At 35.2% G+C, this 12,144-nt stretch overlaps 2 protein-coding genes across 3 annotated transcripts; one reads left to right on the top strand and one right to left on the bottom strand.

The window, feature by feature from the left end:
* Positions 1-991: 991 nt before the first annotated feature.
* On the bottom strand, positions 992-6,108 carry LOC101260388 (calcium-transporting ATPase 2, plasma membrane-type-like). 2 transcript variants are annotated; one of them, XM_004231871.5, is made up of 7 exons: positions 5,531-6,108; positions 4,971-5,025; positions 2,941-4,892; positions 2,649-2,807; positions 2,252-2,423; positions 1,840-2,138; positions 992-1,750 (listed from the first exon to the last, which is right to left on the bottom strand). In XM_004231871.5, exons 1-7 carry the CDS (start codon positions 5,705-5,707, stop codon positions 1,511-1,513), a joined length of 3,054 nt encoding a protein of 1,017 aa, XP_004231919.1. In that variant the 5' UTR covers positions 5,708-6,108; the 3' UTR covers positions 992-1,510. The 2 variants fall into 2 exon arrangements, with proteins under 2 accessions (XP_004231919.1, XP_010316015.1); XM_010317713.4 differs by having other exon boundaries at positions 2,941-5,025; positions 5,531-5,841.
* Positions 6,109-7,942: 1,834 nt separating this feature from the next.
* LOC101260681 (mitochondrial outer membrane protein porin 2) lies at positions 7,943-11,949 on the top strand. The gene is made up of 7 exons (XM_010317714.4): positions 7,943-8,291; positions 8,426-8,493; positions 10,640-10,750; positions 10,842-10,928; positions 11,027-11,235; positions 11,344-11,688; positions 11,791-11,949. Exons 1-6 carry the CDS (start codon positions 8,081-8,083, stop codon positions 11,648-11,650), a joined length of 993 nt encoding a protein of 330 aa, XP_010316016.3. The 5' UTR covers positions 7,943-8,080; the 3' UTR covers positions 11,651-11,688; positions 11,791-11,949.
* The last annotated feature ends 195 nt before the right edge of the window (positions 11,950-12,144 follow it).

Raw genomic sequence — 12,144 nt, 5'->3', positions numbered from 1 at the left:
GATAATGCTCATTTTAAACTCCGTATGCATCAATAGAGCATTTAGAGAAGCAGCTTAATAATTTCAAATATTGAGTTCTTATTAATTGTATTTCAATCTTATTAGAATTTGTCCATTGATTTGTATATTATAACATATTTTCTTGAAATTTATGTTAGTAAAATACAAAATTAAGTTAGAGTTGGTTGTAGAAAAAATAGAGAGCTTTATAATTTAGAGAGCAAAATGGAGCTTAGAATTGAAATATTATTTTATCAATTGAAGTATTACTACTACTTTTTTTAGTATACAACGAACCACATGCAAACATTGTAAAGCTGTCTATGTGCATCATTGATCATTGAGGCAACTCAATATTGAATTCACACGTACCCAGTTGTATAAAATGACAAATTTTCTACCTTTAGTAGTTTAATTTTAATAAATATTGTACAGTATCTCAACCACCATATTAACAGAGCACATACAAATACAAATAATTAAAAATTCGCATATCAATGTAGCATAAACACACATGTTCTTAAAATGACAGCAATGACGATTTGTATAATAATTTTAGTTTGTCTCTGTTTTTTATTTTTTTAATATATGAATCTTCCCTTTACTTTCATGTAGATGAGCTAGTTCAAAATCATGCAAAAGAGGCAAATTATTAATTTTACTAACATCCTCTCTATCGTCAGTAGAGCATAAACAAGATAATGTATGAAAATTTTATGCCCAAATTCGCATTGAATATCTTAGTTTGACATTCATATTTCAAATCAAAAGAATCTTTTTGGACGGAGGAAGTAGATTGTTGACACCTTTCTCATTAAAAGTACCATTAATTTTAACTTTGTTTTTGCTTCTGCTCTCCGAGTTTTTAATATCTTCTGAACTATGGCGCATCTTAATCATGACTATTATACTATAGTTATTAATAGTATGCTGCAATTTCATATGAACTGACCAATCAACTAGAAACATTAGAGAATATCAAACAGCTATAGAAATCTAACAATGTTCCTTTATTGCATTTTATCCAACAAACAGAACAAGAAGAGCCACACTTAGATAGAAGGAACTGGAAGCTTAAAGCAAAGATCTCTTCATCAACAGGTAAAGTTATAATTACATGACAAATCAGAAAAATGCTAAAGAACTACAAGTAGCTGTTTGAAGGAGTTGGTACTGTTCTATGTGCTGAAATTTTAGGTGAATCACAAGCTGCTTGAAAGCCTAGGCTAAACACTCTTCACAAATCACAAACTTTTGAATACTGGATTGATCCTCCTAATTCTTTTTGGTGTTTTCTTTTTTCTTCTTCCCCTAGAGCTAAAGAAAAACCAGGGAAAATGTAAAGGTATTTTGGGATCTACAGTTGTGTAACTGAGGCTGCAATATCAAAAATAAAATAAAATCTTTTTTATTGAGTTTTCAGGCAATCTGAGTGAGTTGGTAAAGCGGTTCCGGTTCCTTCTGGTGAAGGAATTGTACAAAAAGACCTGGTACCTTCAATTCATTTACTTCATACCTCAAACCCCTTTAAGGCTACTGCAACTGGCATGCCCAAGAATCCGAAAAATACACTAACAAACCATTGCCAGAATGTAAGAGGTGTTGTGCTTGCAAATGTCCCCAGATATTCTATAATTATGATTTGGAACACAAGTGTTACGCTGATAACTACAACAAATACGTAATTATCAAGCATTCCTTCCCAAACCTCAACTTTTTCCATCTCGCGGGAGTTTATTTCATTAAAGAGCTGCAAATAAGAATGGAAGTAATGTAAATATACCATTATTATCTGACTTACTGGAAAAAAAATAATTGCAAGTGTAGTTCATCTTTTACCTGGCAGAATACAAATGTGTTGAAGATAATTGTATTGAGGGTTAGTGTAGCATCAGGGCCACTTAAACGAAAAAATCCCATTCCGACTGACTGAAGAAACCATATTACTACGAACTGGTATAAGGATTGTCCCAAGATATTCCGCCACATGACGTTACTTATAAAATTTCCCGTCCTGCCTACTGGGGCTCTGTTCATTAGTTCATCGTGAGGAGGCTCTGTCGCGAGGGCAAGGGCTCCTAAAGTATCCATGATCATGTTAACCCACAGGAGTTGAACAGCAGTAAGTGGAGCAGTTCCTGAAGGATAGTTTGACCAGAAGCATGATAGTTGAGAATAACATTCCGGTTTCAATGAATTGGCAATCAAAATAGCTTTAAATGCGTTGTAAAAGAAGATAAAGGTTCCTGACCAGTGAAACAAGCTGACAAGAAGTTGACAACCAATGCAACAATATTAACAGTCAGCTGAAACTGAACGAATTTCTGAATGTTTATATAGACTGAACGTCCCCATTTGGCTACTGTCACAATTGTGGAGAAATTGTCATCCAATATGATCACATCAGCGCTCTCTTTGGCAACCTGAAACCAGAGTCAGAGGAAGTATGTCAGAGTAAACTTACAAATTGATCACTCAATATAGCAAACTTTGCCTTATGTAGTCAGTATAGATAAGACTCTCGCCATAAGATAGACACTATATAGGAAACTGTGCATGTAAATGCATTATCCAGTGAGAATTAGGTACCAAATAACATTATGTATTATCTTTGATTGGGAATGGACTAACGAGAGATTATATTTCACCTCAGTTCCAGCAATGCCCATAGCAAGTCCAATATCTGCTTCATGAAGTGCAGGAGCATCATTAGTTCCGTCACCAGTAACTGCTACCACTTCATTGAATGTGGTACGCAATTGTTTGACCAACGTGTGCTTGTCTAGTGGTGAAGACCGAGCCATCACCTGAAGAAGTAAAGAGCATGTAGAATGAACTAGTAAAAAACTAGATATCACAATGAATGAACAGGGACATTTTAAAAGAATAATTTGTTATAACCTCCACGTTTTCATTTGTAAAACAAAATGATTGAAGTACCTGAATTTTGGGAATCAGTTTTAGCCATTCCTCTTGACTCTTCTCCCGGAAAACTGGACCTTCAATGGCAATACCAGCGTCAGTCAGTATACCACATTCCCTAGCTATGGCTGTTGCAGTATTGATGTTATCTCCAGTAACCATTCGAACAGTGACCCCAGCTGAACGACAGAGTGCAACTGACTCCCTGACTCCAGGACGAACAGGATCCTTTATACCTACAATACCTATACAAGTATACCCAGAAACTGGAATATCAGCAGCAGGGGAGAATCCTTTATCCAGCTCCATATATGCAAGACACAAAGTGCGAAGAGCTTCATTGGCAAACTGATCAATTGTGGTCTTCAGATGGTTAGTTGATGTTTCATCCATGGGAACAACCTCCCCACTGGAATTAATTACCTTGTCACAGGCAGCTAAAACTATTTCTGAAGCGCCTTTAGTATGAGCCCTTAAACCTCCTTCAGGAAGCTCCAGCACCACACCCATGCGTTTCCTTGTAGAGTTAAATGGTTCAACTTTTATAAGTTTCCCAGCTTGTCGTTCTTTCTGAAAATCGCCACCAAGTGATAAACCAAACTGCAATATAGCAGTCTCAGTTGGTGTTCCCAATATGTCAGGTTTCCCGTGCTTGGTAGCTACAACTTCTCCTCCAGTATTGTTAAAAATTGACTGCAGCAAAGTTTTGAGTACAGAATCAGGTATTTCAGAACAAAGGGAGGATGCATCACTCGGCTTTTGCACATCCTTGACATTCATACAGAAGCATGTTTTCACTACAGTCATACGGTTGGTTGTTAACGTGCCAGTTTTGTCACTACAAATAGTTGTAGCAGAGCCCATTGTCTCACAAGCTGCTAAATGCCGGACAAGTGCCTTATCATTCATCATCTTTTTCATGGCAAACGCAAGACTTAACGTCACAGCCAGGGGAAGTCCTTCAGGAACTGCAACCACTACAATTGTAACTGCAATTGCAAAGTATTCTAATAATTCCCTAGCCTCTCCTCCAGACCAGCTCCAGTGTGATCCTTCTGTAAGTTTACGGCTATACATTTTCTGCACAAGTACTGCAAAAGTCACAACAGCAAAGAAAAGGCCTATTTTCCCAATGATTGTTGCCACTCCATTTAGTTTGACTTGTAATGGAGTTTCATCATCTCCGCCTTCACTGAGAGTTGCTAATAGTTTTCCCCACTGAGTCCTCATCCCAACTGTTGTTACCAACATCTTACAAGACCCGTCTTGAACCTTGGTTCCAGAAAGAAGAAAGGGATTCTGAGCAGTGACTGTCACTGGCTCACTTTCACCAGTCAAACTGGACTCATCGATTAAAACAGAAAATCCTGAAAGAAAGAGTCCATCTGCAGGGACTTGATCTCCTATTGCGAGATGAACAATATCACCTGGAACTAGATCATATATAGACATCTTTTGTCGGTACCCATTCCTAGTAACTTGGATGGCTATTTTCTTTTTTTCTTTATCCAGGTCTCTGAACTGCAAGGATTGGCGATAATCACTTGTTGCAGTAACAAAGACCACCAACAAAATGCTAGCTACTATACCAAGGCCATCATGAGCCCCATCTGGCCATCCCTCCATTGCAATGCCAACAAGGAGAGAAACAAATGCACAAGCACCGAGGATCATGAGGGTCATGTCCTGAAGGGCTTCCCAAACAAATAACCAAAAGCTCCGAGCTTCACTTTCTTGGAATTTATTAACTCCAAATATCTCTTGTCTGTGGATTAGAGTACTATAATCACGTGTAGATAGCCCATCGGTACTTGAAGTAGCCAGTTTATTTGCAATACCATCCACTCCACCGTGAAATTTCACCTTTTTCAGATCATGGCCTTCAACTATGGATCCTAGCTCTTCCGCGTCAATTTGAAAACCAGCTTTTTTAACTTCATCAGGGAGAGTGTAGTCACTTACTTGCACACCTGGAAGCCACAGAATTAACACCTTAAGATTTTCCCATTGGATTACCTTATTAAACTGAAGGATAAATTGAAATTCACCTGATATGAACTGAAATGCAGCCTTGGAAACCAAAACTGCTACCCTCAATTTCTCCTGTAACACATGAAACATAACATTCAACAACATGTACGAACAAGCATTTTGATCATAAATCTGTCACTTCAGTACAAAACATAATACGACAGTAACATCAACAAGATCACGTTATATACAATTTCAAGATAACAAGATACTAATGCTGCAAAATTTGCATGCATCAGGGAAGGAAAATTTCTCCTTTTGAAAAAAAAATTACTAACGGAAATGTTTTAAAAGGATTCATACTATATACTACTGTATAATGTATCAACTATCTTATAAATGTAGATATTGCATCTCATCATTTTGCCAAACTCCTATATGAATCAAATAAAATCAACCATGTCTCAAATCCTTTATATAACGCAACAAACAGACATTTTTTTTGAACAATCAAGGTGACATAAGCATTATAGCTTGCACTCATTGTAGTTGGCACATATTCTACGGCAACTCCTTTTAACAATAAAATTAATCAGTGATATATCTTTAATAGAGAAAACTGATGTTGAGTACGTACATGATTTGTACGGCGCATGGCAGCAGCCTCATATCGCTTTGAGAGATTTGCAGTGAAACGAAATCGACGTTTTGGATTCTTAACTACACCACAAAGGCTCCTCCATCGGCGGAGCATCTCCTCCTCGGAGTGCTTCGCCTTCACTCCACCAAAATTCTCATTCAAATAGCTCTCCATGTTTATATTTTAATTATTTTTTCTTCTCTGTTTTAGTTATTACAAATACAAATCAATATATATAGACAAACGGTTACTTTGATGAAAGAACAGTAACACGGTGAAGAGAGAAAAAGTTAAATTGGGGTAAGAAGTTTCCAAGACATTGTTGCGAAAGAAGAATATATTTGCAGAAACAAAAGTAGAAAAATGTGGTGTGTGTGGGAGCTTTATGGAGACAAGGAGAATAATAATAGTAAAAGAATTAAGGAGTAGTGAAGAAGATGGATCCGAGTTTTGGGTGAAAGACGCTATGAATACTTGGTTTAACATTAATGGAGCTTCTTTGATTCATTTCTTCTTTTGCATTAAAACGGTCCTGCTTTTATGGCTTATGTTACGTTATAGGTTTCATCGAATTAGTCGATTGGGTAATGCTACAAAGTCTATTAGGAGTAGTAATTAAGTGACTTAATTGAGTTTGGGTGTTTATTTTTACTCTCTTAATTAAAGTCAAGTCAGTTAAAATTGTGGTACTTCGCTTACGCGTTTCGCAGACGCAGGACCCATATATTCCTCTTTCGTAAACGATACCCTATCTTCATTTTTCAAGATGATACTCTCTTTATTTTATATTATGCTTCCTTCGTTACAATTTTGTCAATTTAATTATAACTTGATAAGAAATTTAAATATGTTTTAAAAAAATTGAAACTAGTAATTTTAAATTAAAAATATTTAGAATATATCAAAATATCGTTAGATTTTATATATGGTAGGTAAAAAATTCAAATTAAAAAGTTAGAAACAAAAGAAATAAAAGACAGTTTATTTTATGACGATCTAAAAAAGTAACAAAAGCAAGTCGAAGAAAGGAATATGTTTTAACTAATTACATATAGTTTATTTATGACTAAAACAAATCATACCTGATGAATTAAATAATTTCATCATTTTTGTGATGGTTTGTTGCTTTTATTAATGTTGGGAAAGGAAATTCATGTGAATCGTTTGGCTTTGTGTGCCGAATAGTTGTCCTGAATTTGAGATACTAATTACTGTTGTATTTTTATGATAAATACTGGATAACTAAGTGCAGAGCGGATAACTGCTAAAAGCATTCAAGTAGAAAGTCTATTCTTAGATGAGTGCGTTGTTATCACGACTTTTCTAGAGCTTTTGGTAGTACAATCGAGACAAAATCAGGTTCTCTTTCTCTACGGAATAGTGCGGTAGAAGCTTTTTAAGAATTCAAGAGAATGTCACAATGAAACTAGCCATTTATCATTATGATAAGTCTCAAGAGAAAGTGCAATGACATATGCAATTGGGGCATCTTAATAGATCGATAGACTTAGGCCTCATTTGTTTGCATTTAATGGAGGTCTGAATCTTAATCATTCAGATCCAACCTATTAAGTACGTTTGATTTTTTGGTCTGAATCTGAATAATTTAGATTCAGCCCATTAAGTTCATTTGTTTCATTTCTTAAAAAACCTCTTAATGGGTATGAAGAGATATGAACGAATCAGATCTGTAAGAGACTCTTAACAACATTCAGACTCATTTGATAAGTTATCAAATAATAAATCATAACTTCTATGTTTTGAGCATGTCTTTTTATCTCATAACTGAAAATTTTCTTTCTCATTTTTCTCAATCAAACACCATTTTTCTCAACTAATAAGTTTTTATAAATCATTTCAAATTTTTTTTTAATATTAATATTTTCTTGTATTGATGTGTGTCAAGAACGCGAGTTGCAATAATATTTTTTTGGTGTATTGATGTTTATCAAGATTTTTGAATGAAAAAATAGTACTCCAAATTATGATTATTAAAACTTTTTTTAAATAAAAAAGTAATATATTTTGTTGAAATGAAAACTTTACAATATTTTATTTGTATAATTTTTAATTTCGCGTTTACATTCAAATATTGAAAACAAACAACATTAATTATTTAATGTTCAAATTCAGAGACCACATCTTGATATTCAAATCAAAATATTCAGATCTTAATATAAATTTTAATATTCATATGTGTATTCAAATTTAGATCTCTTAATTTTAATAAAAATTAATAAGGCCTTAATCTTATTTTTGCGTTCATTCCTAGCTTTTTTTTCTCCGTCTTTCGAAAGTCAATATGGAAAAAGAAAAGAAAACCTAATCTAGTAAAATTCTAAGTTTTAGATTTGGACTTTACTTTGCCAACGTCAAGACTTTTACTTTGGGACCTGAAAAAAGTAGTAATTGCCTTTTAAAAGATGAAGTTTCAAATCAGTTGCTACCGTTTACCATATTTTTTTTTTCAATAGCAGACTGACATAAGAGAAGTACTCATAGACCAGACCCAATTATTGTCCGTCCGATTAAAATAGGCGGTCTATAATGGATCCTTGCTGGCGACCCATAAACTGTCACGTTGTGTTGATTGGGCCTTTCTCTCGTGGTGGCTGCCCCAATATTTATTTATTTGGCTCCCTTCGCTACGCCAATTTCTCTCTCTCTCTCTGTTGTTTTTACGAAACTTCCATTCCTCTGCCAGAGAAAATGAGCAAGGGACCTGGACTTTTCTCTGATATTGGCAAGAAAGCCAGAGGTAATTTTCCGATCCAGTTGCTTTCATCTCCTTCATTTCATTTTCAATTTCAGTTTTGCTGCTAACTAGCGATGATTATAAGTTAAGCAGATAGATGCATATGATTTACCTGACCACATGATATTTTGATACAGATGTTTTGACTAAGGACTATATTTCCGATCAGAAACTATCTATTTCAACCTACAGTGACACTGGAGTGGTATGGTTTTATCCACTTCTACCTCTGATTGACTTATTTCTTAGTTTAAAGTCGAGATTCTGGTTTTAGTTAGATTTTTCGGTACTGAATTTGTGAATTTTAGGGTTTATGCAATCTGCTTAGAGTGATTTCATGGTTTGAGTTGTCGTTTGGAGTTCAGGAGATGGTTTGCTTCCTGGTCGTCATAACTCATCTTCTTAATTGAATGGAATTTTCTGTTTATTAGTGATCTCTCATCCTATGATGAAGATTTCTCAACTATGAGACAACAGCTATTTGTTCTATGATGAATTTTAGGGTCTTCTTTCAAGTGTGTTTTGATTTTTATTTTTTTTCTGTATCAATGCTTAAATTACATAACAGCAAAAGTGGGATAATGCTGTTTAGCTGCCAATAAAATCAATCTGAATGGATAATTGTACTTCCTTATTTTCTTGAAGGATATTGCTGATCTTGCCGGCAGCAATATATTGTTCCTTACTTTTCAGATATGCTATTCCTTTTATTCAATTCCGCAGTGCACAGCTAAACTCCAGTCCTTTTCCTCCATTTATCTCATAAAATGATCAAGCATCACCTTAAAGTTAGCCCAGTCCTAGAATTCTTGTGATTAATTATTGGTGTTAAGATATATGTCTTTGTGGGAATATTTTTATCATTTGCACAAAATTGATAGTGGATTTAGGAACCTCAAACTTGATAATGAATTTCACTCATTTGGTATGGTAAATGCAGTAATATTCTAACAATAGTAGTTTCCTCTTAATATTTTCTAAGCTGAAAGAAAATGATTTAGAATTTTGATGTATATGCTTGGTGTTTAAGTAGTAATGTTTTGACATGAAAGACAGAAAGTTCTACCGTCTTCTTTTACATTTTTTGTCCGTCATCTGTCTGAAGTACATTTTGGCTAAAAATTGATCTAGACAGCATTCTTCTTGAATTTGAAAAGAGAAGAAAAAAATTCTTTGGAAAGTCCCTGGCACCAGCCTCCTATAACCCTCTCCCATCTCCCAACAAAAACACTCGTCCTGAAGATTGATAAGATGCTCAAATAATGAACTAATCATCCTTTAATTGACATGTTGAGGATATGTGACTCATCAAAAACCTATATATATTGTTTTTCTGAATCGTGGAAATAATTGCATTGATCAAATTAAGAATTCAATAGTTAAGCCTAGTGTTAGGTAATAATATGTATGAGTTGACTAATTGAGATGTCTTAAATAAGTATTGATAACTTTCTGTTTTACATCTATGGAAGTCTGTGAAATAGATTGAAGTTTTAAGAGTAAAATACGGTTCTCAATTATAATGAATAAACTATTTTGGATCCAGCGTATGTTTCTCATAGTTGGTGAACTCCTTTTAATATATTATCTATTGATTCTAGCTAATATCTAAGTCAAAGTATTTTGTTCAAACTTTCTACCCTTACTCCCGCCAACTAGAAGTACCAGACTTTCTAAGATTGAAATATTTGTGGCTGTTGCTCGGGTGCTTCTAAAGTGTTGCTGCACCCGCATCGTATCCTCAAAATTGCACTACTTCTGAGGATCCAACATGCCCCCGTCGGTAGTTTTGGAGAGTCCGAGCAACATAGATTTGAGGTGGTCCTCCTTATTTACAGTTTCCTATGAAGCTTGTTTGAGAGCTTCAGTGACTGATATCTAGAGCCCTTGCTGAACTTTATATTTTGTATCATAATATGTTGAAAGGGAAACTAAACTTAAAACGTTGGTGTTTCCATTCTTATATCTAGATAAGAATTTAAATGTGATAGACTTATGTTTTTGGTACAGAACAAGATTGCACATGGTACTGAGAAGCTCTTGCAGTTTATGGCCTCATTGGATTCATTATAGTTTTGGACTTCCTTAGTATATTGGCAAAGATTCTTCTACAATCTTCTAACTATGTTTGCTCTGTACTTTTCAGAAATAAGATAATCTCTTTTATTTGCTGCTTAAAAAGGCCATATGGCTGGCTTGAATCTTTTCCCAAAAGTATATGGTCTTATTTGCTCCAATAGATAGTTTCAGATTTTATGTGCTAGTTTTCTTCTCTATTTGGATTACTGACAATAATAGATATCAATTTGGATTCTAAGTTCTTGCTCTTTAATCTTGATTTCTCGATATAGGCCCTTACATCAACTGCAGTGAAGAAGGGAGGGCTTTCAACTGGAGATGTTGGAGCACAATACAAATATAAGAATACTTTAATTGATGTCAAAGTTGATACAGCGTCAAACGTGAGTTGCTCATGCCTTGTCTTCTTTGCAAAACCATGCCTCTGTTTTTATTTGTTTTATAATGTTTCATGTTTCTCCCTTTTGCTTGCAGATTTCAACCACTCTTACTCTAAATGACATTGCCCCTTCAACGAAAACCATTGCCTCACTGAAATTCCCTGACTACAGTTCTGGGAAGGTGAAATTTTTTCCTATATTATGGCAAATGAGTATTGATTGATTGCTGGAAATCATAGAATATTCCCTTCTGAAACATAAATTTGGTTGTTCTTGCAGCTAGAGGTTCAGTACTATCACCATCATGCTGCATTTAGTACAGCTGTTGGTCTGAAACAAAACCCTATAGTTGATCTCTCTGTCACGCTTGGTACTCCCACTTTCGCCATCGGTGCAGAGGCAAGTTACGAGACAGCCGAAGGTAAACTTGCAAAATATACCGCTGGCATTAGTGTGACAAAACCAGATTCTTGTGCTGCTATAATACTGTAAGTTTTCACTGAGCTTTTGTATCTATGAAGTGAAACTAAAACATAAATGATAAGAAGGTTAAAAGTTTGACATACCTGTTGCCTAATTGATTCTTTTTACACCAGGGGTGACAAAGGGGACACAATAAAAGCATCATATATACATCATCTAGATGAATTGAAGAAGAGTGCAGCTGTGGGCGAGATCACTCGACGGTTCTCCACAAATGAGAACACCTTCACAGTTGGAGGGTCATATGCTGTTGATAACCTGACAATTGTGAAGCTCAAGCTCAATAATCACGGTAACCTGGGGGCTCTACTGCAGCATGAGCTGATTCCGAAGTCATTGTTGACTATTTCTAGTGAGTTTGACACCAAGGCCTTGGAAAAGACTCCCAAATTTGGTGTGGCCCTTGCTCTGAAGCCGTGAACTGCATTTTTGGATGTGAACAACTAACATTTTTTGGGGTTAGTGCCTGGAGGAGAGGTGTTCAATAAGTAGTTCGATAAACTTGTGGTTTTTTCCCCCCTCAATTTATATGGTTTCTGAATGAGTTGCTCTGATTCTAGGGCCTCTTTATGGTATTTCTCTAGTTTTCCCCGTCTTCTACATTTCCCCTCGGAGAAAGACCAAGTGTTTGATGTGTTCCCTCTGGAAGAGCTTTTTCTTTTGATATGGTGCAATAGGTAACTTCACCAGTTGCGTTAATTTCATTTTAATTATTTCTATGTTTATCTCTTTAATTGCTACATACTGTTTTTTGGTAATTGTTTGCTGTGACTGGATAATTTTTCATCCTTTATGAAGTGAATAAGTTCTAGCCCAAATAGACCCAAAATAAGTTGGAGCCTGCATAGCCTTCTCTGGTAAGTACTTTCGACAAGTTTCATCTGGTAGTTCTTTCGACTATACTACGTTACCTG

Source organism: Solanum lycopersicum, chromosome 2 (genome assembly GCF_036512215.1).
Source record: "Solanum lycopersicum chromosome 2, SLM_r2.1".
NCBI lineage: Eukaryota > Viridiplantae > Streptophyta > Magnoliopsida > Solanales > Solanaceae > Solanum > Solanum lycopersicum.
This window is presented reverse-complemented; position numbering and strand designations above follow the sequence as displayed.